Source organism: Apus apus, chromosome 3, assembly GCF_020740795.1.
Source record: "Apus apus isolate bApuApu2 chromosome 3, bApuApu2.pri.cur, whole genome shotgun sequence".
In the NCBI taxonomy this organism is placed as follows: Eukaryota; Metazoa; Chordata; class Aves; order Apodiformes; family Apodidae; genus Apus; species Apus apus.
Window position 1 is genome coordinate 99,875,286 of NC_067284.1, and position 25,387 is coordinate 99,900,672.

The following is a 25,387-nucleotide window of genomic DNA, read 5'->3' on the forward strand; positions in this document are numbered from 1 at the left end:
GTGCTAATTCTGCATCGCCCTCAAGAAGCTCACCAAGCATGTCAAGTCAGACACATGGCAAAAATGAGCTGTGTTCCAGTGATGAAACTCCTAAGGTGGCAGTATCCCTTAATAAAGAAACAGCTTTTAAAGCAACTCTGCCTGAACTGTCTTTTGAAACTTTTCTTCTTGGAATAGAAGTATTTTGACTTCCCTTCTTCACTGCTTCTGGCTAATCTAGATGTTGCCCTTGAAGAAGTTTTGTTCTCCTCAGTATTGTAGAACAAGGATGAATGGTGACAACATCTAGGGCAAAAAGATGTTCCAGAGAAAATTTATCACGAGGCAGTTTTGTAATATGGGAAGTTTCAGAACAAACAATAGTTTCTTGAGACAAGTAAACAATGGGATAAATAGTTACATGATGAAAAGTGTCAGATGAGCTTAGTTGTATGCAGCACAAGCTGCCTGTTAAATGAACTGCAACAAGAAATTCCATTGGAATTTATCTGAGTGAGTTGTTCCTGCTACTCACTAGTAGAGCTAGGAGAAGGAGGTGGAAGAGATACCAGAAATTGTTTTAGAGCTGCTTTTTCAGTTGCATATTTAGTTTATAAATATAAGAATTACTTGCACCTTTTTCAGAAAAATGCTGTACTCTAGAGGAACAACTCTTCAAGGGTTTTGCTAGATGTAATAACTCTTGTACAGATCTGCTGCTGAGCAATAAGTGATCATAAAAGGGGTTTTCTTGGCCCTCCTCTGTGACTAAAGGCACATTTTGAAAAATGAAATTAGGAAGGCTGTCATAATAGAAGAGACTGGTATCACTGTTAACTAAACATGGTAGGTTTCTGGGTTGTTGATCTTAAAATAAATTGAAAATTAAAGCAGACATTCCTCTTAATTTTAGTAGCAGTTTTTGCAATATCTCCATTGACTACCAGTCCAGTTTCTGCTTGGAAAAATTTTCCTGAAAATCCTGGTGGGTTTTAAAGTGGCTCTTCATCTTGTAATATATGCTAAAGTTTGGGTAGTATAATTCAATAGGTGATTAGCTTGACAGCACAGTAGTTTATGAAAAATGATTCCTAAATATAAATGTATTTCTGGAGCTGAAAGAGGTGACATCTGCATTGGAATTTTAAAGACCAGAAGTACAAGATATAAGTACCTTGGTTGGCAGCTGTGCTATTAAAATGTGCCATGTTCTGTTCACTGTAGTAGTTCACAAGCATTTCTTCCTGGTATTTCCTAAGTTTGGATACAGCAAAGGTACAACAGAATAAGAGTCACAAAACATTAATTGCTTGAATTAGTGATTGTTGTGGAGTGACACCCATGCCTGCCTATTTTATCTTATTCAGTAACGTATCTGTATGTTGTTGAACCTTTCAGGAACCAGCTATTGCACGTGCCCTTCAAACACTACCAGGTGAACTGTTCTGACTGGCTGCTGAAAGTGGTCTGTGGTGTGGTGGACATTCGCACTGTTTATGCTTCCCACCAGAAGGCAAAAGCCTGCCTCATCTCCCGCATCAGCTGCGAGCGCGCCGGGGTCCGCTTCCACGTCCGGGGGGTCAGTGATGATGGACATGTGTCCAACTTTGTTGAGACAGAGCAGGTAAGTGGATGGATCTGATAGCTTTGAATAACATAGTCTACTCAGGTTTCACTGGGGCAGCATTTCCAACAAGAATTAAAAGAGTTCAGCAAGTGTTTTTTTTAAGAATATTTAAAATATTATTGCAAGACAGATCTGTTTTTTCTTTGGGATCTGTTCTTCTTCTGCGTTTCTGATTTTTCCATACACACAATTTTCATTAATACTTTTGATTATTTTTTTCCTGAATGGGAAAGTCTGGCCATTTGATATTGTAGTGAAATATAGACATGGGTTTTTTAACCATTCAGAGAGCTCTCTGTGTTAATTTATGTGAAATTAACATGCGTAGCAATAAGTTTCTTAATTGCATGAAAATTCCTTAGAATTCTCAGTCATGAGGCCTATGCATTAAACAAAACAATGTTTTAAAATCTGTTCCAGAATAAATATAACACTTTTATTCATTCTGCATGCATTTTAAAGTACATTCTTTCTAAAATTCAAGTTTTTCCCATGCTATATAATATTGGAGAAGAACTAGTCTGAAAGATTTTCTATAAAATAATGGTCTCTGCACTTCATTTCTCTTGTTCATTTTAAATGTCTCTCTGGTCCAAACCACCAGGTTTGCTGGGCTAGCCATTGAAAGTCCCTTGCACTACAATGGCATAACTATGTTTACACTGGTGTCAAAGGATTTGGCTACAGATACTGGGGGTGTTTTTCAGCAAAGACTAGAGCTGGGATTTGGGTTTTGGCTCTAAGGAAGCAACTTAGAGTCATTTAAAATCTTACGACCATAAATTTTCATGTTTCAAGTTTCTCCTCTCTGCCTTATTGGATAGAAGCCATCACTTCTTTGTACAGTAAGTTTTTGAGCTATAAAATGAGGGTGATTATTAACTTCTTGCCTCGCAGGACTTTTACAGACCAGTGAGGACAACATTTTATTTATTTATTTATAGAAGGTAGGTAGTGTATGCTGGGCTGTGGTGAAGAAGAACTCCCAAACTCAAATATATCATTCTAGTTAATAGGAAGCTGCCCAGCAAAGGAGCTTTTTTCACTGGCAGTGAGATCATCTTTGGCTAGTAAAATAAATTTAGAAAAAACACTGTCTTCTGAGAGTCAGGCCAATTCCAGTGCAGCTAATTTCGGAAAAGACTTTGCTTTATATCCGTCTTGGTTTTGTGGGGGATTCTCTCCAATGAGGGGTGGTATGATATAGTTTTTATACTATGGTGAAAAACTTATTTCCAGCTCATGCTGAGACAGAATATATGGGTGAAATGCATTCAGCAGGCTCCCTTAGTTGACACAGCCAAGCAAAACAAGTCAGTTGGTTTTATTACACATGGCTTAGCTTACTACCTTGAGAGTGAACAAAACGCAATGGACCCTGAAGAGTCGAAAATCTTATGTGGCAGCTGAAATGAATGCTTTCTTATTCAAATATAATCACCTCTTACTTTTTGAATAGAACTAGTAATTACTAGTAGTCATAACCAGCATGCAGAAATGGATGTCTCTGTAAGCAGAACAGATAAATGGCTGGTAGCAGTAATCAAGAAGGGACAAGGATCTGCTCCGACAATTTGGCTGTTTTCAGTCACTTCTGGGTAGATCTACAAAACTGTATGTAGTGTAGATGTTTTTTTGTATGTGTACCTATTTGCCTGTATATGTAGCTGCACACAGAATGAAAACAATTTGCTTATGTGATGCTTACAAGGGCAGGTTGGTGAGATACCTCTACATGATACAGTGAGTGTAGCATAGAGATACTTAAGCTAGCTGTGTCATTACTTGTTCCAGAAAGGTTATAGCTATGTTCACGTAGGACTGTGCCTGACTTCTGAGGGTGGCAGTGCCCTCAAAAGTGCTCATACTTTAGCACTATTATTTCCTCATGGCATTGTGTGAGTGTGGTGGCTCGCACTCAGTGCTGTCCTTTCAGCTATCCCACTGCATGAGGTCGGCATGCCTTCAGGCACCTATTTTCCCAAAATCCAGCAATGTTTGAGTACTTTCAAAATTTCCTCTAAGATGTTGCCTTGGTGGTGCAGCTTTAACCTCTTCACCTGGTTCTGCCTAGGGACACACATAGAGCTGCGTTAGACTTGACAATGCTGTGTTGCTCAGCAGAACATCTGGAGGAGCTGTAGACTGGTATTCCTGTCGGCTGGTGAGGTTTCATCCCCCAGATGTGCTCAAAGCATGCACAATGTCTTTCTCTCAGTGGTCAGAGTTTTCATCGGAATGTGTGTGGCTTTTTGCTCGTGTCCCTTCTTTTTCTGGTTTGCATTTTCAGTAGGCTGGCCTGGCAGCTTTTCACTTCGTGTTTAGGCTTCCACAAATTCTGCTTGTTGGATGCTAAATTCTTCCCTTGCAGTGCTTCAGTGTCTAATGTCAGACTCTGAATTATCTGCTAATAATTCTCTTTTGTGCCTCTGCTCCAAAGCAACAGCAAGTCAAGTCCTGGAGCGTCTACATCTTTCTTGAAAGTCTGTCAGTGCATTGGGAGATGCAGATAGGTCTGCTCACTGAAAAGTAAAATTTTCCCCTGGAACTTGGGAACAGAGGAAGGGACATACACCATTTTAAGTAATAACTTGGTACAGTGTGCTATATATTGTTGAGTGCCTTCTCATGAGCATTAGTGCAATGTATGTTAATCAAGATTTGAATAATGTGGTTTTGCTGAAATGCAAAGAATATGTTAGAAAGGGTTGTCAGCTTTCTTTCAGATCTGTTTGCACTTAAGCAGTTGTCTTATGAGAAATACTTCTGCTCTGCTGCTCACTGTTCAGGTCAGAAGTAATTAATTCTATTTATATTCCTGGAGTACATTATGTTGCAAATGATCAGCACAGAAAAAATAATATGGCCTTTGCATCCCAGCAGAAAACCTGAGGGTTGGCTCCTGGTGAGTGGCAAAACTGTACTTGGTTGTTAACGCTTCCCTTGGCTGGGTCTGGGTCAGGCTTTTAACAGGAACTGCTGTGCTTTGTTCCTGTTGAGCCAGAGCCTGCCAGGAAGTGGGAGGACTGAAAGCTTTTCAGTGCTTTGCAATTGGCTAAGCAAAAGCTCAAGAGTTATAGGGTGAAAGGCTTGAGTAGGTTGAAAATTATAACAAGGCTTTGCAGTTTTAAAGGGCTGTATGGTTTTGTTTGATTTTTGGGTGTTTTTTTTTTAGTTTTTAGAGAAAAGAAGGTTGCTGTTGCTAATGGTGATAAACACTGGTTTTACTAAGCTGAATGTTCTAAGGAAGTAAAGTTGGGCTAACCACTGGGGTGCCTGAGATCCAGTTCAAGCTGGCATCCACATACCATTAGGCAGGAAGAGTTCTAGAATAAACTCTCTCCTAGTTTCATAGTAGACTACTGACTAATCGCCTATGAGGTAATATCTTGGCTGAATAACATTTTGTTTCCATTTTCTGCAGCCTGTACAGTATAATGGCATGCTGGCTCTGTGCTTTCATGGATAGCACTCCAGGATTCTGAAGAGCCAGGATTTTTCCCCACTTTGCAGGAATTACTTCTAACATTTTTCTGTTTTCAGAAGAGGGAGAAACAATTAATCTTACCTCCAGGCAGCTCTTTTATGCATAGATGATATGCTTTTGTCTCCCACTGAGTTAGCCTTGTGGCATTTTAGCTCTGCAGTGAGTAATTTTTTTGTGGGCTGTCTTAACTGCTTTGACTCACAGTATTTTAGAAGAAGGAAAGTTAAATATGTCACTTCACTTTTGCTTTTCAAAAAAAAAAAAGCTACTAGTAAATCTTTGAGATATTTAATTATGTCTTGAATCTTTACAAAGAAAAAATAAGAAAGAAAAAATGGTAGGAAATGCTTAAGGAAAAACAAAATATGAAGGGAAGATAAGAGAGCTTTTTTGAAATCCCTCTAACATGTATTTCCAGATTAGCTCTCAGCATTTTGTAATGGGATGGTAGCCCTTTCTACTTGCAGTGTTGCAGTTAGTCCTCAAGTAGTTTTAAAATCAGTCTCTGTTTCCCACCGATAGCTCAAATGTTTCCCTTCACCCTTTCTTCCTCCCTTGTTAGTCCCTTTGTTGAGACTCTGTCACATTCTTTTAATTCTTTTCTACTGATGGCATTGAGAAACAAGCATGCTTTCTTCGTTTAGTTTGAGTTCCTGACACTGTTTACATTTCTGCTCCTCCTCCAGTTACACTTATGCTAAACTCTTAATATCTTCATATGTGACTACGGGAAACAATTCTAATTTAGTAAAGATAAATTAATGGTTTCAGTTGTTTTCCACTTCATGAAACTGTTCAATAAGGAAAATTGAAACCTCAACAAGGCATTAAAAGGAAACACCATTAATTTGGATTAACCTTCCCTTTCTTCCAGTTTAAGAAAAAAAAGTCAGACATGGGTTAAGAAAAATGATCCTTATTTCACAATAACTCTTAGACCATGCTGGATAGCTCTGCAGGAGAGGAATGAATGAAATCATGAGGTTAATTTATTTTCTGGATCAAGTTTTAGCATGGCCCCAGGCAGGGTGAAGAGGATTTTTTTGGCAAGTATGTCCTTGGATCCCATGGTCTCAGCTAAAGGGACTCACAGAGAGGTATGTTTAAGCCATCTGTTACCCATGCTCTTTGTGGATTGTGTGGCAGAGCTGGGGATCCCAGAGCAAGCCATGTGAGTATCCATTTCGTCAGTGGACTGTTTCTGTGTGCCCCTTGAGTCTGTAAATAATTTTGCCTTTTGAAGTTGTGACTGAATAATTATTTCCCTTCTAATGAAGCTGAGTGATGGAGATTAGTGAATAAATTGTTCCGAGCTATAAATGGGTGCAGCACACTGGGATTAGAACATCAGTTGGTTGACACAGATGTTTGCTTCTTGCTCAGAAGCAGTACCAGTTTGCTTCTTGATGAGAAGCTTACTAGCAGCACCTGAACCAGGAAAGGTCCTTGGATAACAGGCAAGATCTGACCCTATGCAACAAAAGACAAAGAATGTCCTCTTGAACTGTCAGAACTATCACCCTTGATCCTGGAGTCAGAGAAAGAGACCACAAAATAGTGTAAGACAACAGAAGTTGACAGGAAAAAATGGCAAATTCTAATGCCAGACGTCAGAGGACAAGCAATCTATTATCGAGGCAAGAGGTCCACCACGTATTGTCTGGTGGGAAAGTGCAGGAAACATGTCTGAAAATCTATCTGATGTACTGGATCAGATTGTTCTAAGGGCCAGACCCTTCAAGATTAATGAAGCAGTCCTCAAGTGCTTTGAGAATTTGATAGGAATCAACATTCTCCCTGAGACAAGTAGGCAACAATTTGCTGCCGTTTTGGGTCTAAGGCAAAAGATAGGACTCCACAATAGTTCTACGAAGTCCAAAGACAGAGAGATTAAGCACTATTTATCAACTGTAATGACAGACTGTTGTCCAAAATATAACTTACTGTTGTTGAACGTCTAGAGGAAAACCAGTGTGATCTTCTTGGATTTATTTCTTGCCTATTAGTTAAGGAAAATGTGACAGGAAAATTCTGGAAATAAAGTGCAGTTTATTTAAGTTTGTTATCTTACAGAACTGTTCATATTTTATGTAGTGCCTTCGAATAAGAGAAATGGATCTGCTAGAGAACAGTCAAAAAACTAGAAAAAACAAAAAGTCGGATAGATATGCACTTGTAGAAAACAGAACACTGTGAACAAAAAAAAAAGGCCTGGAAGAATGTGAAAAAAGAAATTCTGTACTTACCCATGCATAAATGCTGGAATTACGTAAGCAATGAAGTTGGAATTTTCTATTGATGAGTGTAGTTTTAACCTGGATGTATCATCACTGCTAATTTAAGATTTTAAGAAATGAAGTTTCTTATAGGGTGTACGGGTGTAAAGATTATGTCTGTTTCTGAACTGGAAAGTCTTAGTCTCAGTCTTTCAACCTGATTGCTTACCAAGTCTGCTGGTAGCAAGGCTGTTGCCACTATTGTTTATAAGGTCAAAGGGCATACATAGTAGAAGGCAATGTCATGTTCAGGGATCATGTTCCTTGGAGTGGTGAATGAAGGACAGTGGTATTGCAGAAATTTAGGGAAGATGTGCACAGTTGTAATGCTTAATGAAATGGTTACAGTGTTTAGGAAGGAAGAACTGGCAGAAGAGGGTGTTATTCTCTCACTCATTAAAAAGTACTATGTCTTCTTCCAACTCGCTGGCAGCTTGGAAGAAAATAATTTTGAATTCATCTGGGTAACAAGAATGAGGTGAGAGGATTGTGAAAAAACACAGAATTGCTCTGGAGATCAGAATGATGAGCCCTCTAAGTGAAAAGAAAAAAAACCAACATGCTAATGTGGAGAACTTGCTTGTGAATGACTGTTGCTCCCAATTCAAAAGCCTCATCTGAATTTCTAAAAGCTGCACAGCAATGTGCATTAAAATGTCAGTTTCTTTAAAGTGCCCCACCGTCATAGGGGAGTTGTGCATTAGACCTCAACCCAGAACTGCCCAGCCCATCACATCAGAATGTGGGCATCCTGTTTAGATCACAGGAATGATCCCCAAAGAGTTCTGCATTTTTGTTGCTGTTGTTCAGTTTGACAAACGGACAGCTCAACAGAGCAGAAAACAGAAGAGGAAATGGGTGAAAATCAGTGAACAGAAAATGCGAGTGGTAGCAGTAACAAATGTATGGTAACTCTTACGATATTGCATAACTAGTAAGTGGAAATATGAGCCTCTGCTAATGCAGAAAGGCAGAAATGTTTGGTCAGTATTTTTCTTCTGTATTTGAGGTAAAGAAGGCAGATAATTTATTCATAGTCTGTAGCTGATTACATACTTTCTATGTAAATGGTAGCTCAGGAATATGTTAACCTGCAGGTATATTATTATTATTATTATTATTATTATTATTATTATTATTATTATTATTATTATTATTATTATTGCCATAATTATAATTATTTTTTTTTAATCAGTGAGTCTAGAGAATTTGCAGCTGGGACTTCTAAAAAAGCTGGGCAAAGAGATACTTGAGCTGTTGATTTTTCAGTTATGGAAACAGGAGATTGTAAAAAAACCTGATCCTCTGAAGCAAGCTGTTTGTGGCCAAATTGTATTTCATATAAAGCTTTGTCTGTATTTGTCATCATTAAATGTTTCATTTCAATTAATGCATCACTAAGGTGATGATTTTTGTCAAATTTTGAAGCGAGCCATTCCTGGCTTTTTTTTGTTGTGTAGATTCACAGCCTGGTCCTCATTTAGTATGAGTCAGGAGAGTGCTGGGGCTGTCACTGGAGCTACACAACTTTGCTTTACCTTAGAATTAGCTTCTCTGAGTCCATGATTGTGAGTGAAAAGGTGATTCAGTATTTAGAAGTCACTGACTCATCTTGACCTGTCTCCTGGAGGATGTGATGAAGAGGAAGAAGGTGGGCCTGCTTACTCCCTCTGTAGTCCAACTGCAGGACAAGCTCTTCTGAGCACCAGAGTGCAAAGAAAAGGTGCACCAGTGTGTTGCCATGGTAATTAGCTCCTGCACTAAGGTACTGGCAGTGATTGCAAAACTTTACTTGGGAGAGCATGTTTTAGAGCCACATTGTTTGAACTGTGAGGAAGGTCTCACAATAAAGTTTCTTTTGCAGGTGCTTGTGCCAGGTGCAATGCAACAGAGGAGGGTTCTTACTTCATTGGTGTGAGGCTGAAACATGGAAACATACCGCTCCACACTACGTCTGGGCTAGGCATCATTTTAACACTGACCTTGTGTCCTTGACAGAGCTGCTTAAATCTTTCATCTCAGTGAAGTGGGGATAGTTGTAAGTTCTCTGTGAAAAGATTGTAAAGGTTGGATGAAAATGGAGACAGAATATTTAAATACCTGCCTCTCTGATATAGCTATACTTCTTTTCACACGTCTAGCTCTAAAAAGTGTACAATGCTAGTACTTATAGAGATGGGAGGTCAAGGTAAATGAAGGCACTTCCTCTGAGCCACCCAGCCAGCACATCTAGTGGCAAGTCCAGAAGCACACACCGTATTAAAGCTGCAGAGTAACCTATTTTCATGTTCTTCTGTCTTTTGGGAGCTGCTAGCCAGCTGGCAGCAGTTGTGCTAAATGATATGAGGCAGTTAGAGAAGCAGCTACCTGGGTGACCTGGATACCATTCCTCTGCAGGGCTGCAGGAGACTTATTGTCATGCATGAGATAACAGAGATGGGTGTCATGCTATCATGTATCCTCCGTGGAAAACAGCCAGGATTCCACTGCTAAGTATAGGCCAGAGGAGCGGGCCAGGCTTCGCACAGTTGCTCCGTGGTCATACTGAATCTGAAGATAGTACCTTTTGTGCTAAGTTAACATATAATGTAACATTTTGCTTGGGGGTCTGGTGGAGGGGGAAATTAGTCTTTGTATTTCACATAGATTTGACTCAAAAACAGTGATCATAAGAACAAATACTAAGTGCAGTTAGTTTGAGATCTGGTTAGGGAAGGTAATGGGGAGTTTGGAGCCTCTCTCTGTAAGCCTCTTGGAAGATATCACATGCTGTTCACTGTATCTCAGAATGGGAGTGGTGAAGCTGCTGGTTTCACTGAGATTTATTTCGACACACTGACAAGGCACAACACGCAGTGAAATAAGAAATAGTAAATAAAGCAAGAGATAAGCTTGTCCCGCACCTGGCATTACCCGTCAGCAGTCACAAGGAGCAATGACATTTTGCACAGTTAAATTTTGTGAGAGAGACAGAGGGAGAGTATATGGCTGGTCTTCCTGAATGTCTCCTCCAGCAGATCAAATTAATCCTCATTGTGGTTGAAAGATTCTTCTCTTCTTGCCAGTGGCAGGGGTTTAAATTTTCTGCTATTTCTGGTGAGTAGTGAATTGAACATGCTGTGATGACATGAAAGCAAATACGTTGTGCTTTGTTCCACTGCCTGTGAGACTATGGAAAGTGGCAGAGCAGTAAGGGGATACAGTGAGATACGTGGTTTACTTTTTTTACCCTTTGAGTTCAGTGTCTTAAACTGTCACCTGATTAAGGGGTCACAGACTGATAGATCTAACTGCAGAACTCGTTCCCTTGGTTTTATTTTTGCAGACAATTTACTTGGATGATGACGTCTCTTCCTTTGTGCAGATCAGAGGTTCTGTTCCACTATTTTGGGAACAACTGGGGCTTCAGGTAAACAAATGATCAAAACACCTACCTTACTAATCTCTTGTTACTTGTAATTTAGAAGTTATGTAATTTTTTAAATTTTTTTTTTTTCATGAACTGCAAAGCTCATTCCATGAAAATGCTGAACCTTTTCATTTTAGGTTTACCTTGTAGGAAATTTTGTGTGTTTAGATAAAGAGAAGTAAACTGAGAAAATGGCTATTCCTAACTGAAGTTTAATGTTTTCATGTATTTGTGTGCCTCTACAGGGAACTATTTGTAAGGGACTTTTTCCTAATCTCCTAAGGTGAAGCTTTCAGCAATATCTTTATAACATTTTCAGTTTGATTTGGAATAACCTTTCCTTCTGAAATGCCTGGTTGGCTTGATGATACTGACCTCCACAATAAAACTGGAATATCTAGGGATACCAAGAGCTCTATAAGAGCACATTATCTTGAAACAAAGTATAATGTCTGGATGGCATATTTGATAGATTTCAGTCAAAAGATGATATAATCAGTTCTTCTGCAAGGCAGAGGTGTAGAGTTTCATTAGTGGATTATTGCATCAAGCCTAAAATGTTACATATGGTCTATGACTTAACACTTTGTATACAGGTACAAGCTCAAATAGGAATCATCCAAGCACTCTTTACGTTCTCTTAATAGAGGGATAAGCAACTGGAATGAGTATGCACATATATGCATATATGTCAGTGAAGAGAATATATAATACAACTGGGATTTTTTAGATACTTTAAAGGTTATTTGATACTAGATTTAGTGCAAAAGGATCTGTGTTCCCTCTGGCACCATCCAATGCAATATAGACTTCTTTTTATAAAACTTGTCTGTTCTTATGGCTGTGCACATGTCCTGCCTTGGTGTGGCTGTGTCCAGTGCTGTAGTTCTATATGTTATGAAGCCATAGAGCTTTTGCACAAGTATTTTTCACAAGTGGGTAGCATTTCTAGTTAAACAGGATTTTCAAATTTTTTGTGGGGACACAGACTGGTTGTTTGTTTGTTTGTTTGTTTGTTTGTCTAATCTGGATTAGATTGTGCAGCTTTCATTTGTACTGGTGAATACTCATAACTCTTGTCCCTTGGATGTGAGTGTGCTGGTGCTCGTGTTAGAAAGAATTGCTTAAACCAGCCTCATGAAAAAAAAAAAAAAGATGATGAAGTACAGGAAACTATGCGTGATCCTGTAGATAATTAGCAGTGTAGTTTTTGGAGAAGAAAGAAGCCCTCTGCATGCTCTCATAAGAGAAGCTAGCATTCAAAAGGAACTTGAGGCTCCATATTAACACACATATTAAATGTCCTGTTAGATTGATGGCACAGGATTTAATCCATCATATTTCCAAGTAGCTGTTCTGCTGCTTTTTAGCTTCTATAAAAAACGAAAGATCCCAGGACACACAACCCATGAAACCGGCATAACTGCAGCCTTTCCTGCCACGGGAAGGGCAGGAAGAATGCTGGACACACAGCATACTTGTGTGAGGCAGTGTGGGATATTTGCTAGAGAAGGCTGGTGAAGGGATGTGATTTGTTTGGCTATAAAGAGGTGTGTAGGTATTCCTTTGCTTAAGGATAATTGTGTTTTCACTTGTAATTATAAGTGTTGTTGTCTAAGAAAACCTGTGGCTGTTGTACTATGGATATTTTGTGAAGCCTGTTAGAAGTGTCTGGTGCTGTTAGAGATTTTTTCTCGGGAGGAAAAAGGGAGACATCTAGTAATTTAGTACTCTAGCAATTAAAAAAGTTATTTATTTCTTGTTTCTCTTTCCAATATTTAAATTTAGGTGGGTTCTCATCATCTAAGGCTTAACAGAGGTTTGGAAGCTAATGCTCCTGCTTTTGACAGGTAAGCTTCATTCCACTTAAGCAGTAACACAGCAGCTTGGCATTTAACCAAGAATCCACAACTTTATGCCTTCCTAGTAAATCTTGAGAGATATGAAACATCTTTCAGATGATGTAGCCAGTCCCCCAAGTGTTATGAATTGTTAAGTAGGTTTACTTTATTAACTTACTTTTGTGCATTTCCCTTTCTGTTTTCAATGGTAATAGAATTAATTTGTTCTTCTGGCATGTTTCTGTAAAAGCTAAGGGATACTGAGTGGTATGCAAAAGGAAGGTCTGTGTAGCCCTTTGTGAGCCAACAAATGTGAGTGTACACTTAAGGTACACAGAGTATGTGTTCTTTACCACTGTAACCCAGGTAACTGAAAAGTAAACACTGTTTCCTCTCTAATCTGGATTTGTTTTACTGCTGTACAGAAATAAGTGTCATATTCTATGATGAATGTTGTATGATGCTGTCAGGCTGATGCTTTTCTACTTTGCCCAATGGCTGGCTGCTTCTAAACCTTTGTAAACTGTTAATATTCTGTTTGTCTGCTGGAAACTGCAAAAAAATCCATACATTATCTTAATTCCCTTGAATGTCTGATTATGACGTGCTATCCTTTAAAGGCAGACTCCTGTGGATATCAGTGGGAGCATCGCCTGAAAGGGACATGGAGGATTTGGCCTGTGGGAAATTGTCAACTTGTAAATGCCAGATCATGTGATTAATTTCTGTTTTGATTTGGTTTTGACAAATCAGAGTTTATGTTGATTTGGGGTAAGGCCTCTTAATTCCTTGATTTCGTTTACTTCAACTGTTGGCAAACATGGCATTAGGGACTGTTAACAGATTTGCAGCACTGAAGACCCCAAACAAGCATTAGAATTTAAAAGGACTGTGCACCATAGCAGTCCTTGCTCCAAAGGGTATTAGCCTATATTCTCCAAGCATTTTAAGGCTCTTAAAACCTACTAGATTCAAATGTGCCTTTGAGACTCAGGGTCCTGAGGTCATCTAATACCATGCTAACTTGCCCTGCCAGTGTCCCTGAAGCTCCATCTTAGAGGTATGCATTCCACAGAAGAGATAATTCATATATGAAGAAAACAGTAACTTATTCAGCATCCTCTTGTGCTGCCCAAGAAGTGGAGAGTACCTTAGTAAGGAACAACTTCATAGCACCATTTAGCTTGGAGAATCTTTTCTCTATGACCCTAAAGCAGACTGGTGAATAGCTTTCTTGTAAGAAATGTGAACATGAGGAACTTGCACTATTCCTTCTTTTCCCTTTCCCTTGTACACAGTAAAGCCCTTAGGTTAGATGAAGTTAGTGATGTCTCTGCTTACAGATCTGCAAAAGGCAGCCATTTGAAAATGGGCAAGTAATAAGTGACTGCTTATATAGAAACACATACTGAAACTTAATAACCTGCTACTGCTTTTCTGAGAGTGTTACAGTGGATTTAGCCTGTTACATTTTCCCATTTGATAGGTCAACATCTTGAGAAGGCACTGTGAGAAGTGAATGGTAATCTTGTTAGTGGATCTTTTTCATCCCATCTCCTTGAGAAATCCTGGGGTCGCTCTGCTTACAGTACTCAGGCAGGTGACCTGAGCTTCAGCAGTTCTCTTGGAAGGAAGCGACATTGGTAGAGAAGCAGGATCTTGATGCTGGGATAAGAGGGGTGCAGATCTGTGGAAAGAATTGGTGTGCAGAGAACTAGATGCAGAATCAGAAACATAAATAGCACCAGAAAATATATTTAGCCATGTTTCTTGAAGGCCATGCTGGTATCCTTTCCCTCCCCAACCCCCTCCCTGCCCCATGGTTTTCTGTGTGGCTTCTTTCTGCTTACAGGGTGTAAAGGTGCATGCCAAAAGATGTGTGCTTGATGTTTTTCTAACACTTTGCCTGTGCGTGTCACTTTGCAGTGTATAATAGCGTTTCATTTGTGAGAGTGTTTCTTTTCTTGTCTAGTTCTTTCTAGCTTCCTCTTAAGTACTACTTCACTGTTGTTTTAAGTACAGATGGAAGATGGCTTTAAGATCCAGTTGTTTTTTGATGAGCCAGCACAGCTCCTGTGGTTAAGTACAGATGGAAAATGGCTTTAAGATCCAGTTGTTTTTTTGATGAGCCAGCACAGCTCCTGTGGCACATGCATGCCAACTTGAAAAAAAATGTGTTGTGGGGAGAACAGGTGCCTCTGCATCTGGCTAAAAGCTCTTGACTTGAGCATCCCTAAAGTATCAGGCTTTGAGAGATTGGTGATATATGCCCAAAACCCCCACCACTTTATATTGGTCCTATTTTGTGTTTCTCTTGAAGAATTCAGGCTAAAAGGACCTTTAGTCTAATCCAGTATGGCAGTTCTTATGATTACTAACCTTCCTGCTTAATTTAATTACATCAAAAGTGAATGACTTGCTGGTGCTGTAGCTTAGAGACATTTGAACCCTGTCACCTATGACATGTGTGCTTGTGCCTCACTGGCCTTGGCACTGGAGCCCTAGGCCCCACTGCTGCTGCTCACTCTTTGTAGGCTTAGCCCTGCAAAATGCTGGGCAATTCCCATTGAAGTGTAATATGCTTTCCTCTCTCCTTGTCTTTCCTGTGTAGTTCCCAGGCTGACAGGCAAGAGATGGGAGCATACAAAGGGCAAGATTCAAGCTAACAGTGACAGAAAAGATCTGGGGCCTGTTTCCTAAGATGCTTCTTTTTTTAAGTTCAGTACAAAATACCGTGTCCATTAATTGCATACTTTCACCATCTGTACTTTAATCATTGGTTGCAAAGAAACAGAGGAAAATGTCTATAGCTGCTGTGGCTGAGACTTTCTGCTGGATGGAACAACCAGTGATCTCTACTTCTGCATTTTGAAAAAAGGTATTAGGCAATATAAGATGGGTTTGTTCAGTACCTATTATGGTTACTTTTATTGTAGGCATATGATGCTTCTGAAAGAGCAGTATGGAAAACAAGTGATCGTTAACCTGTTGGGAAGCAAAGGAGGGGAGGAGGTGCTCAACAGGGCTTTTAAGGTAAAAGCAATGATTTGTTTGTTTGTTTAACTGCTGATTTCCCCTGATCCACTGTGGTTTTTTGTTTTCCCTCTGACCCAGAAGCTGATGAATAGTGTTATCTCTTAACTAGATGTTATGTACTGAGAGAATGGTGGTCATGGTTTAATTTCTAGCACTGCCTTCCTGCTTATTTCTTCACACATTTATGCATATTCTCTTTAACCAGACTTTTTTTTTTAAAAAGGCTCTAATTTTCATAAGAGTGTTTCACATTTGCAAAAATGAGTTGTAGTCAGCTTTGTCATATCATGTAGTCACCAGTGCAGTCAGGTGCCTCATGGAATTGCCAGAACTGCTTGGAGGCTGGACTTGGAGCCCAAGAGAGCTGTCTTCCTCTGATTGTAGTGGGAAATAGCTATCTTGCACTGACTGTGATAGCAGTTGGCTGCCTGAGCAGCAGATGACGGTCTGGTGTCTGAAGAGAGAAGTTTTTCTGGCCTCTATACTGTCTCTAGGCACAACTAATAACTGAAAGTGTCTGGGTTGTGCTTGCAGGATGTTGGGCGTCGTAGAAATAAAGCTGCGCTGAGTTCTAGTGCAGTGTTCTCAAGGCCAGATTTTTAAAACCAATGTGTGCTTGAAACTGCAGGTTGGCACTGAGTGGGACTTCCAGCAGTAAATAGCTGCCTGAATCTGGCTGGAGGTTGATGAAAGTCTGCTTCCTAAGTGCCTGTTGCTTTAGAAATCTGACATAGATACGTTGGAGTATATCTTCCTAAAGAATAATACAGAGAATGGTTTAAGCACACATGGCCTGCAGTAAGTGTTACGTATCGTTGGTACAGAATGATAAAACAGTTCTGAGTTCAAATGTTTACTGTGTGAAACTAAGCAAAATTAAAATTGTAGTTAAATAATAGGTCCTGATCTGTTGGAAGAATGTACTCAAGACAAAGAGTGTATTGAGATTTTTGGTAGTTTTCCTGTGGGATGATTTCCTTCCCTTCCGAAAGAGCTGGGGGTGACTATCAGCTTTCAGAGTGGAAAGTGACACAGTGAAAGTCTCCTGTATAGAATATGGCCAAAGAGCATGATGATGTCTAAAGCTTGCAAGGCAATCAGGAAGATACAGAAGTGAAGTCTTGTCCTAGATGCTGTTTTCAGCTTCGTACTGAATATCTGCATGGCACAGATAAGCCTCTATAGTATCTTGATTTCTCTATCTTTAAAATAGTTTTTATAGGGTTTTTTTGCAAAAGCATTGAAATTTAGGAGTAAGAGATGCAAAATGCACAAATAACTAATGACGATACAAATCAGACTTTGTGTTAATTTAATACTGCTATTTTATCAAATGCTTGCATTCTTGAAGACAGTGTTCTGGCCAGTATCATACAAACAGAGATTAAGTCAGAAGTAGGGCATCTCTAGGATAAAGACATTGCATTCCGTAATTTATTTTGAATAAAGATCTGATTTAATTGTTGAACTTTATCGATGTTTAAAAATAAATGATGAAAGCACTTTGTTAGCTGAAAGAATTTAGATTGGCAGCATTGGAAACAGAAGTTTTGTACCCATTCAAAACAACCACTTCTTGGTCTTTTCTTTACCTTTGCATTTTAATAATGGGTGTTGGGAAAAAATATGTTGTAATTTTTACTTTGATTATTTTAAAGGGCTTGAACTAAAAAAAAAGAAATTAATAGGGGAATAATTAGGAATGAAATTTTTTCTCCTTTTCTGTAGTTTATTTCGTTGTTTCTCCATCCTTGCTTTGCTTGTATTCCTTCTTCTTGTCCCAAGTCTTGCTGCAATCTTAGTAATTCTTATCAGAGTTGTTTCAAAATATTATTGTAATTACTTCTGTTAGGCTCCCTTGATCAGAATGTCATGGTTACCATTCATTTATGCAACAGGAACAAATGAAAAATTGTAAATGAGCAGCTTGCCTGAATCAGCTGTTACCAGACCAAAAATCAATACTGTTCACAGTAACGCTGTAAGAGATATCATTATGGTTGCAGTAAAAGCAAGTCTGTAGTGTGCAGTTACGGATACTCTGGCAATGATTTGCACCAGGGCAGTGGGTACATGCCATCCTCAAGTGTGTTACTAGTGCCAGCAGCTGTAAAGGCTAATTGAGGTGTCAACAACAGAGGAGCAAATACCAAGTGTTTTGGTTTTTGTAACAACGTAATGAAATATATTTTGCACGTCTCTCTGCAAACACTGTGCAAGGCCTTTAGATTTGTTCTGGGAGAAAGGCTTAATGCCTTGCTTGATACAGTTATACTGGGGTAACTGCTGCATGTAATGCAGTAATGTAATCTCAGAATTGTTTTGTTCAGTTTGTGTCACAATCTAAGTGGAGAAAAGCATCTGTCTTTTGGGATTAGAATGTTTAGGAGGGAAGGGAATAGACCAAGGCTTGCATAGTTAGACTTAATGTAACAGGTCTCTCTGGCTTTCTCGTGGAAAGCAGGATGTATTATTGTCATACGTTAATGATACCTTAATGAAACTTGTGGTGATTACGAAAATGCATGTGAGGTCACAGAAGTTGGAGATGAAATAGTGAGGCTGTTTGTGCTTCTTCTTTCACTTTTGTAGTTGACCATAAACATTTTACAGTATGTTTACTGGGATGCTTGCTTCCTCCCCAGGCAATCTCTACCTAAACTTAGGGCCACATTTTCCCATGTCTTAGCACTTCAGGAATGGTTAAAAAATACACCCATGCACTGTTAACGGTCTTCTAGTTTAAGCAGTTTTGGTCACTGTGGTTCTGAGCCTGCCCAGACCATCACTGTTGCTGCACAGCATCATGCACAGAGGGTGCAGCCTGCTGCTGCTGCAGGGCTGCCACTAGCCAAGGTGCAGACAGCAGGGATTATGAGGTATATTTGACATGACAGTTTGAGTTCCCCCGTGGAAAAATTGAGGTCTAACTATCCAGTTTATTTTTTGAAAGAAAACAAATGGTGAACTTCGGTTGCTTGTTTCGTGCCTGGCCTTTCAAAAGTGTGTATCAACTTCTCAATATTAAAAATGTGATAAACGGTCAAAGTTTAGCAGTGGTAAAAGCATGCTGGTATCAGTCCTTACACTGTGGCTTGAGCAGGATTTGTTTTCCTTAATTTTCTTTCTAAGTAGAAACTGCTGTGGGCCTCTTCCCATGCGGCAGACACTCCCATGATAAACTTTGACTACCATCAGTTTGCAAAAGGTGGGAAAACTGAGAAACTGGAAAATTTGCTGAGGCCGCAGCTGCAGTTGCACTGGGAAGACTTTGGGATCTTCACAAAGGGCAAGAATGTAAGTTCACGGTGAGTGTCCCTGCCCCTCTGTCCCAGCATAGCCAGGCACCAGCTGTCCTGGCCTTCCCAGATTTCTTGCTGTGTTTGGACCATGAGCATAAATGAATATATTGAAATAAAATTTTAAAGCAAAGTGTAGCCTTGGTGGTAAATGGATTCTTTAGCTTAACTGCATCTCTTTTGTTTGAAATCTGGAAAATAACCAGTGCATGGATTTGCTAATACAGCGTTGCAAACATAGTCAAGTAATGAGACATGTTAGTGGAATACATTGTGCACAATGTGCTTGCACTGTCAAAATGTGGGTGGGTATATTCAGGCTGAACATTGGATTATCTTGTTTAATCAATTAACGATTACATTTTATTTTAAAATATACCCTTTTTTTTCCTCCTTCCTCTTGTTTTTGTTTACCAAAGTCTGCAGACAGGTACTTTTCGAATGAATTGTTTGGACTGCCTGGATCGTACTAATAGTGTACAATCCTTCATTGCACTGGAGGTGAGTTTGTCAGAGGATCTTTTGTGGACACCTGTACTGCATACATGGTCTGTTCCATGGGGAAAAACAGGACGGAGGGCATAAGCCTCAGTGATACAAGTCGGTCTTGCCAGTTCTGTGATGCAGAATGGTGCTGGCTGAAATACGTAAGCTGGGATAAAAAGCAGAAACACATTTAAAAACAATGTTTTTGTTGTTCTTTCTCCTTCTGCACCTAATCCAGATCCTGCTTGCCCAATTAGAGAGCCTTGGGTTGAACTCTAAATCTATAACTGAGCGCTTTGTGGAATCCTACAAAGTGATGTGGACTCTCAACGGTCATAATCTGAGCAGAGTTTTTGCTGGCAATCGTGCACTTGAGGGCAAGCACAAGGTAAAGAAAAATGGCAAAACTGTTTATTAGCGCATAAAGAGAGATGTCTGATTTACTCTTCAGTGTCACTTGCACTGATGATTCCGGTCCGGTGTAGGTTGGGAAGCTGAAGGACGGCGCCCGCTCTGTGTCTCGCACCATTCAGTCAAATTTCTTTGATGTGGTAAAACAGGAGGCCATTGAGCTGCTGCTTGTGGGTGACTTCTTCAGTGAGGAATATGCAGACAAAGGCAAGATGCTAATGGACCACACTGCACTGCTGGGTAAGGCCAGTGTAAATCTTTTGCTTTGCTTTTGTGTCTGTTTTTAGCTTCCAGATATAGGCAATTGCACCCTTTCAGAAAATAAATAAGCTACTTCTGCACAAATCTGTTATTTACAAAGCTGCTTTCAAGTGACCATAGAACAACTCCATGTGTTTTAATTCCACTGTGCTTATTTTTCGTATTTTGTTTTGGACTTCTGAGTACGCTTGTCTGTTGTTTGATGATGATCTCCTATGACAGTTTAGAGGAGTTGGACCAGAATGAAAGATTTAAAGGCAATTTTCCCAGTCTGATCCTGTCTGCGTTTTTCTTGAGGAAGTCTCCTGACTGCACATTTTTTTTATCTCGTTACTTTTTACCCACTCTTTGCTCATGCTTTTAGCCATTTGGATATTTAAAGGCATATTTATGTTGTTATGTTGGTTCATTCCCTGCTTTAGTCCAGGGCCCTGATAGTCCACAACACACGCATTTGTTTGCACCCATCTAGAGTAAACCAGCCTACCTCTCTCTGAGAAGATGCTTGTGTGGAAAATACAGGATCATTTTACCCACAAGCAGTATCAGGTTCTCAGTTTGTTCTAGAGAAGTAGTGGATTTTAACAGGATAGATGTGAACCATTCAGCACCACTTCAGTCCTGGGGCTGTTCCCTGACACAGACCACAAGGAAAATGTAGACACTTTCTCTATGTCTGACTGCCAATACAACTCAGGTAGCTAAAGATAAGGTTACCTTAGTTGCTCACAGAAAAAAAAAATAAATAAAAAAAAAAGCAGCATACTACTGATCTTCTGTATGCATTAAAAATACATGAATGTGGCAGTTTCCTGTCAGGAATTCTGACCACAGTGCTAGTTTTGGTCTGATGTGAGGCTCTGTCCTGCTCTCCACTCTTCTCCCCATACTCTAAACTTCTTAGGGCTTCAATTTAGGGCTTCAATTTAAGTCATAACTTATGACATGCTTGATCACTAAGCTGAGAAGATTAAGGGAGGAAAAAGAACTTGTTTGCTTATTACTTCAAGAAGTGCAGCAAAATATTCTGAAAGTGAGAGACCAGCCTTTCACAAGCTTTCGAAGGGGGCTTGGTTTCTGGAAGAGAAATTGCTGGTGTCAGCCCCAGTTATCTTGTAGTTGCCGTTCTCACTGGAGTTACCCCTAGCTTTTCTGGTGCTGCTGCTAGGGTGGCATAATTGTTTTGCGGTGGCTGTGTTCACTGCTGTCTCTATGCTTTCTGTCTTTTTACAGAGCATTCTTCTTTTACACACCCTCTTTTTCCCCTTTTCTGTCAGTTACTCCAAGTATTTTGAAGGCCATGTCAGAGCGTCAGTTTGAATTCACGAGCTTCAAGCGTGTTCGTGTTGCCACGGGCACCTGGAACGTGAATGGGGGGAAGCAGTTTCGAAGCAACATCCTCGGGACCAGCGAGCTGACAGACTGGCTGCTGGATTCTCCCAAGCTCTCTGGAGTTTCTGAGTTTCAAGGTAAGACTTGAGAGTCGAAATGTGTAAGCAATATTTGCTGGCACCTCTAGAGGCAGTGAGTTGGGACACAAGATTTGACCAAGTGTTCCTTTCAAAGGTAGTGCATCTTGGAGGGCATTTTCTTGCAGTTCCTCGGGCTGTATTCAACTCCATGAAGACCTGTGCTGCCTCCTTGAAGCAGTGAAATGGCTCTTGAAGGGCTCCTGACCGTCACAGCTACTCCTGAGTCTATGGCAGGCGACTCTGTTTTGAACCTTCAGCTGATCAGAATTCAGAGGTCTTTTTCATGCCAATGTGGGGTGTATCTGCCTACTCTGCATACCGTATTTCATTTTCTTCTTCCATATTTCTGTTATTTGTTCTTCATTGTGAGTGGAGGCTACATGTTCAGGTGCCTTCAGAATGCCTCCTTGGTCTTTATCTGGAACTAAACATGTCTGTACAATCTGGACATTGTCTGGAAGATGAGATTGTCTGGAAATGTTACTATCAAAGCCTTCAGATGAAAAGATTTATTTGTTGAAGGCAATTGCCTTTTTTTAGGAGTATAGAAATCTCTTGTGCTTGTGGCTTGCCTAAATTGGCTGCTGAATTTCTTATTTACAGAACAAGGTCAGTTACTGTAATTGATTTATAGATTTTATTAAGGGAAACAAAGTGTGATGTCATTTTAAAATAGAGTGGTTGCAAAACTATGGCAAACGCTGTGTTTTCATTGTTACAGTGGAACATACAGCTTCCTGTAGACCTCACAGAGATAGTACTGTGCCTAACCTTGAAGCTCAGGAATTCATTCCTCAAATTCTTGGCTACTTACACAAGCTGTGTGTTTGAACCCTTAGTGCTTGAGTGCATAGATAAGTGTTTAGGTGCAGACAGCTGTACTCTCAGCAACTTAGGTGGGTGATTGGTCCAGTCTCTTTCAGAAGCAGATTAGATCTGTTAGCACATGACTATGCCCATGATACTGAAATTCATTGAGAGCCTGTTGTGATTTAGCCTAGCCAGGCCTTCCCCTCAGAGAACCAGAAGATCAATACTAAACAGTACAGGCTGCCATAAGGTGATAAGTCTCAGCAGCTTCTGGAAGGCAGCAGAGTTAAATGAATGGGCAGAACTAGGGTATGACCATGCAAATGTCTGTGTTCATGGTAATGTCAGTACAGGGCTTACACAAATGGGTAAGTGTTCAAAGACAAATGTCCAAGATTATTAATGGGAAATACATATGGCAGTGCCTGTCACGTTAGGCCAGTAAAGGAGGCTAGCTGTCATGTGCTAGTTTCACCCTTTGTGTCTAAAGAGAGCTGTTATATTTTTTACTTATTTTCTGAGGCAGGTCTGATTTGGGTTTTATGGTTGTCTGCTACTTAGGTCTTTGTGTTGAATTAAGTTCCAGTTTAAAAAATAAAAATCCCTTTAGGCAATGAACAGACCTTATGGACCAACAGGTGTGCTTCACACCATTGTATGAGAGCATTTGATCTTTGCTGTGTTACCAGGATAATATCCACTGGCCTGGGACAGGGAAGGGAGACTCACTGTGCTCTAGTTTGAGCTAAGTTCACCTTCAGTGTGGGTGATCTAAAAAGGACTTGGAAGAAAGAAGCAAGGAAGACACTTGGAAGGCTTCCTTAAAGCAGTAGATAAATCTACTAAAGGCATTGAGAGGGAAGGAATATACAGGTGTATGGACAGTAAGTTCAGTTACATTGGAATCAGTGTCAGAAAAAGAAAAGGAAAAGCATGCTGGGTAAAATAACAAGTGGGTGAAAGATGGTGTGTAGTGCTATGTTGTGACTTTAGTGATGTGTGGGATGAGGGAGACTGAACTTTGAATATTTTCTCATTATAAGGTTGCTACGATATAATGCTCAGTTTTGTGCTGCTTCCTGCAAGAGAAGTGGAGACCAACTGGTGGGAGAAAAGCAGGAAAAAAATTCAGAGGAGCTGCAGGGATTGTTTTGTGAGATTAAATTAAAGGAGCTATGAATATGTATAGCCTGGCAGGGGATACGCAGGGTAGAACTGCAGGAATAATCTCTGACAGAAATTAGAAAATAAGTCATTAGAAGAAACTACAAAATAGTAACTCCTGTATGACTTTTCCCTCTTGCCAACAGATGATGAGAATTGCCCTCCTGATATATTTGCAGTGGGATTTGAAGAAATGGTTGAATTAAGTGCAGGGAATATTGTGAATGCCAGGTAGGTAAAACAAACAACAAACCCCAAATAACAAAAGAATCCAAATCTCAAAACACACAAACAAACAAACAAAAAAAGCCTCAAAAGGAACCAGCAAAACAGAAGCCTCCAGAGTTGTGTTTTGCGTATAGAATGCTTCCCTCCAAGTCTGTTGCTTGTAATTATAGCTGAAAACATTTGCCATAAATAAATGGTGCTGAAAGTGCAAATGGTGTTGAACATGCTGTTTCTCCGTGAACTTCTCTATAGTAGAATATACTGTATTTTCTAAGTCTCTTAAGTCTTTGTGTTGGCAGAGAAGGATTAACATTGATTTAATAATTATTCTTAAACCTCTAATGTTGGAAAAATGTGCTCAGTCACTACAAACATAACGAGCATTCATATAGGAATTCTAAAATAATGTCAATGTCTCTGTGGATAATTGTATTTCTGAAAACTATGGCTAGAGAAGGAGTTAAAGGCCTGAGCTTGGCTCCTCAGCATGTGGGGTAGGCTGTAATTTATACCAGTCCTTTTGAATCTGAAGGAGGAATAGGGATGGACCTCTGAAGGTAATGTTTCCCATTATGTGATTCATCAGGCTGGCCAGATAATTTTCTGTTTAGGGAATGACAAGTTAGAGAAGTGCTTAGCATGGCTGCTGGGCTGGCAGTATATCTGCGTGTATCAGTTGACTTTGGAGGTAAGAAAACACTAGTTTTGCAGAAGTGAAGATGTATGTACCACCCACAGACCTTCAGCTAAGAACAGCCAACATCTGTGGGTAGCCAGTCATCTCTCAGTCCAGAAAGATCCAAAGAAGATGTTTTCTGCACTGTGAGCACAACAGATCTTGCAAGTCATGAGATTTACATGGATTTTTTGTTTTCATGGTTATGATTAGTACAGTCTGCTTCCAGCTACCCCTAGTGAACAGGGATATCAAATGTCCTGTGAGCATGGATCTTTCTGAGCATAGTAGACAAAATCCCTGTCATGTCCAGAGGCAGGATAACCCTATTTTTGCACTGTGCCTGGGCTCACTGACCCTTCTAACTCTGGGCTGGCTTACAAGAAGGTCTCTGTCTCTGCCATACATACCTACAGCACATCTGGTTCTGGAGCCAGGATGTGTACAGCCTAATGGATGTCTGTGAGCCAGACACGGTTAATCTGTTCATTTTATTGACTGTACGTGGTTTGTTTTGATTCCATCAAATGATTTTATGTTTGTTACAGTACAACGAACAGAAAAATGTGGGGAGAGCAGCTTCAAAAAGCTATTTCCAGGACTCATCGCTACATTCAGCTGACATCAGCACAGCTTGTTGGTGTTTGTCTTTTCATCTTTGTACGACCCTATCATGTCCCCTTTATCAGGTAAAAAGAAAACAAAACAAAAATCCAACCTGTGTCTTCAGTAACATCTGCTGTTGGAGTGTGGCCAGAGAGGGTAGGAGTGATTTTCAGCTTGGTAGAAATTACGCACACCTGAATTCCTGTCTCTTCTCAGTTTCGGGGAGAGACATGTTTCCGTATTTTTGCTGATATGAAGAAATCACTAAATGTTTCTCTCAGTTTTTAATTTTTCACCTGCCTTACAAGAAATTTCAGTA

At 39.9% G+C, this 25,387-nt stretch overlaps 1 protein-coding gene across 3 annotated transcripts in view; it reads left to right on the plus strand.

The window, feature by feature from the left end:
- Positions 1–25,387, plus strand: part of SYNJ2 (synaptojanin 2) — an 82,082-nt gene that overhangs the window by 32,887 nt on the left and 23,808 nt on the right. For 2 of the 3 annotated variants that reach the window (XM_051616265.1, XM_051616263.1), the window contains exons 4-14: positions 1,378–1,603; positions 10,695–10,778; positions 12,567–12,628; positions 15,556–15,652; positions 18,791–18,963; positions 19,374–19,455; positions 19,679–19,828; positions 19,926–20,091; positions 21,390–21,581; positions 23,705–23,789; positions 25,011–25,151. In XM_051616265.1, coding sequence (XP_051472225.1) covers positions 1,378–1,603; positions 10,695–10,778; positions 12,567–12,628; positions 15,556–15,652; positions 18,791–18,963; positions 19,374–19,455; positions 19,679–19,828; positions 19,926–20,091; positions 21,390–21,581; positions 23,705–23,789; positions 25,011–25,151 — 1,458 coding nt within the window. The remainder of the gene's footprint in view (positions 1–1,377; positions 1,604–10,694; positions 10,779–12,566; positions 12,629–15,555; positions 15,653–18,790; positions 18,964–19,373; positions 19,456–19,678; positions 19,829–19,925; positions 20,092–21,389; positions 21,582–23,704; positions 23,790–25,010; positions 25,152–25,387) is intronic. The other variant, XM_051616264.1, reaches the window with a different exon arrangement.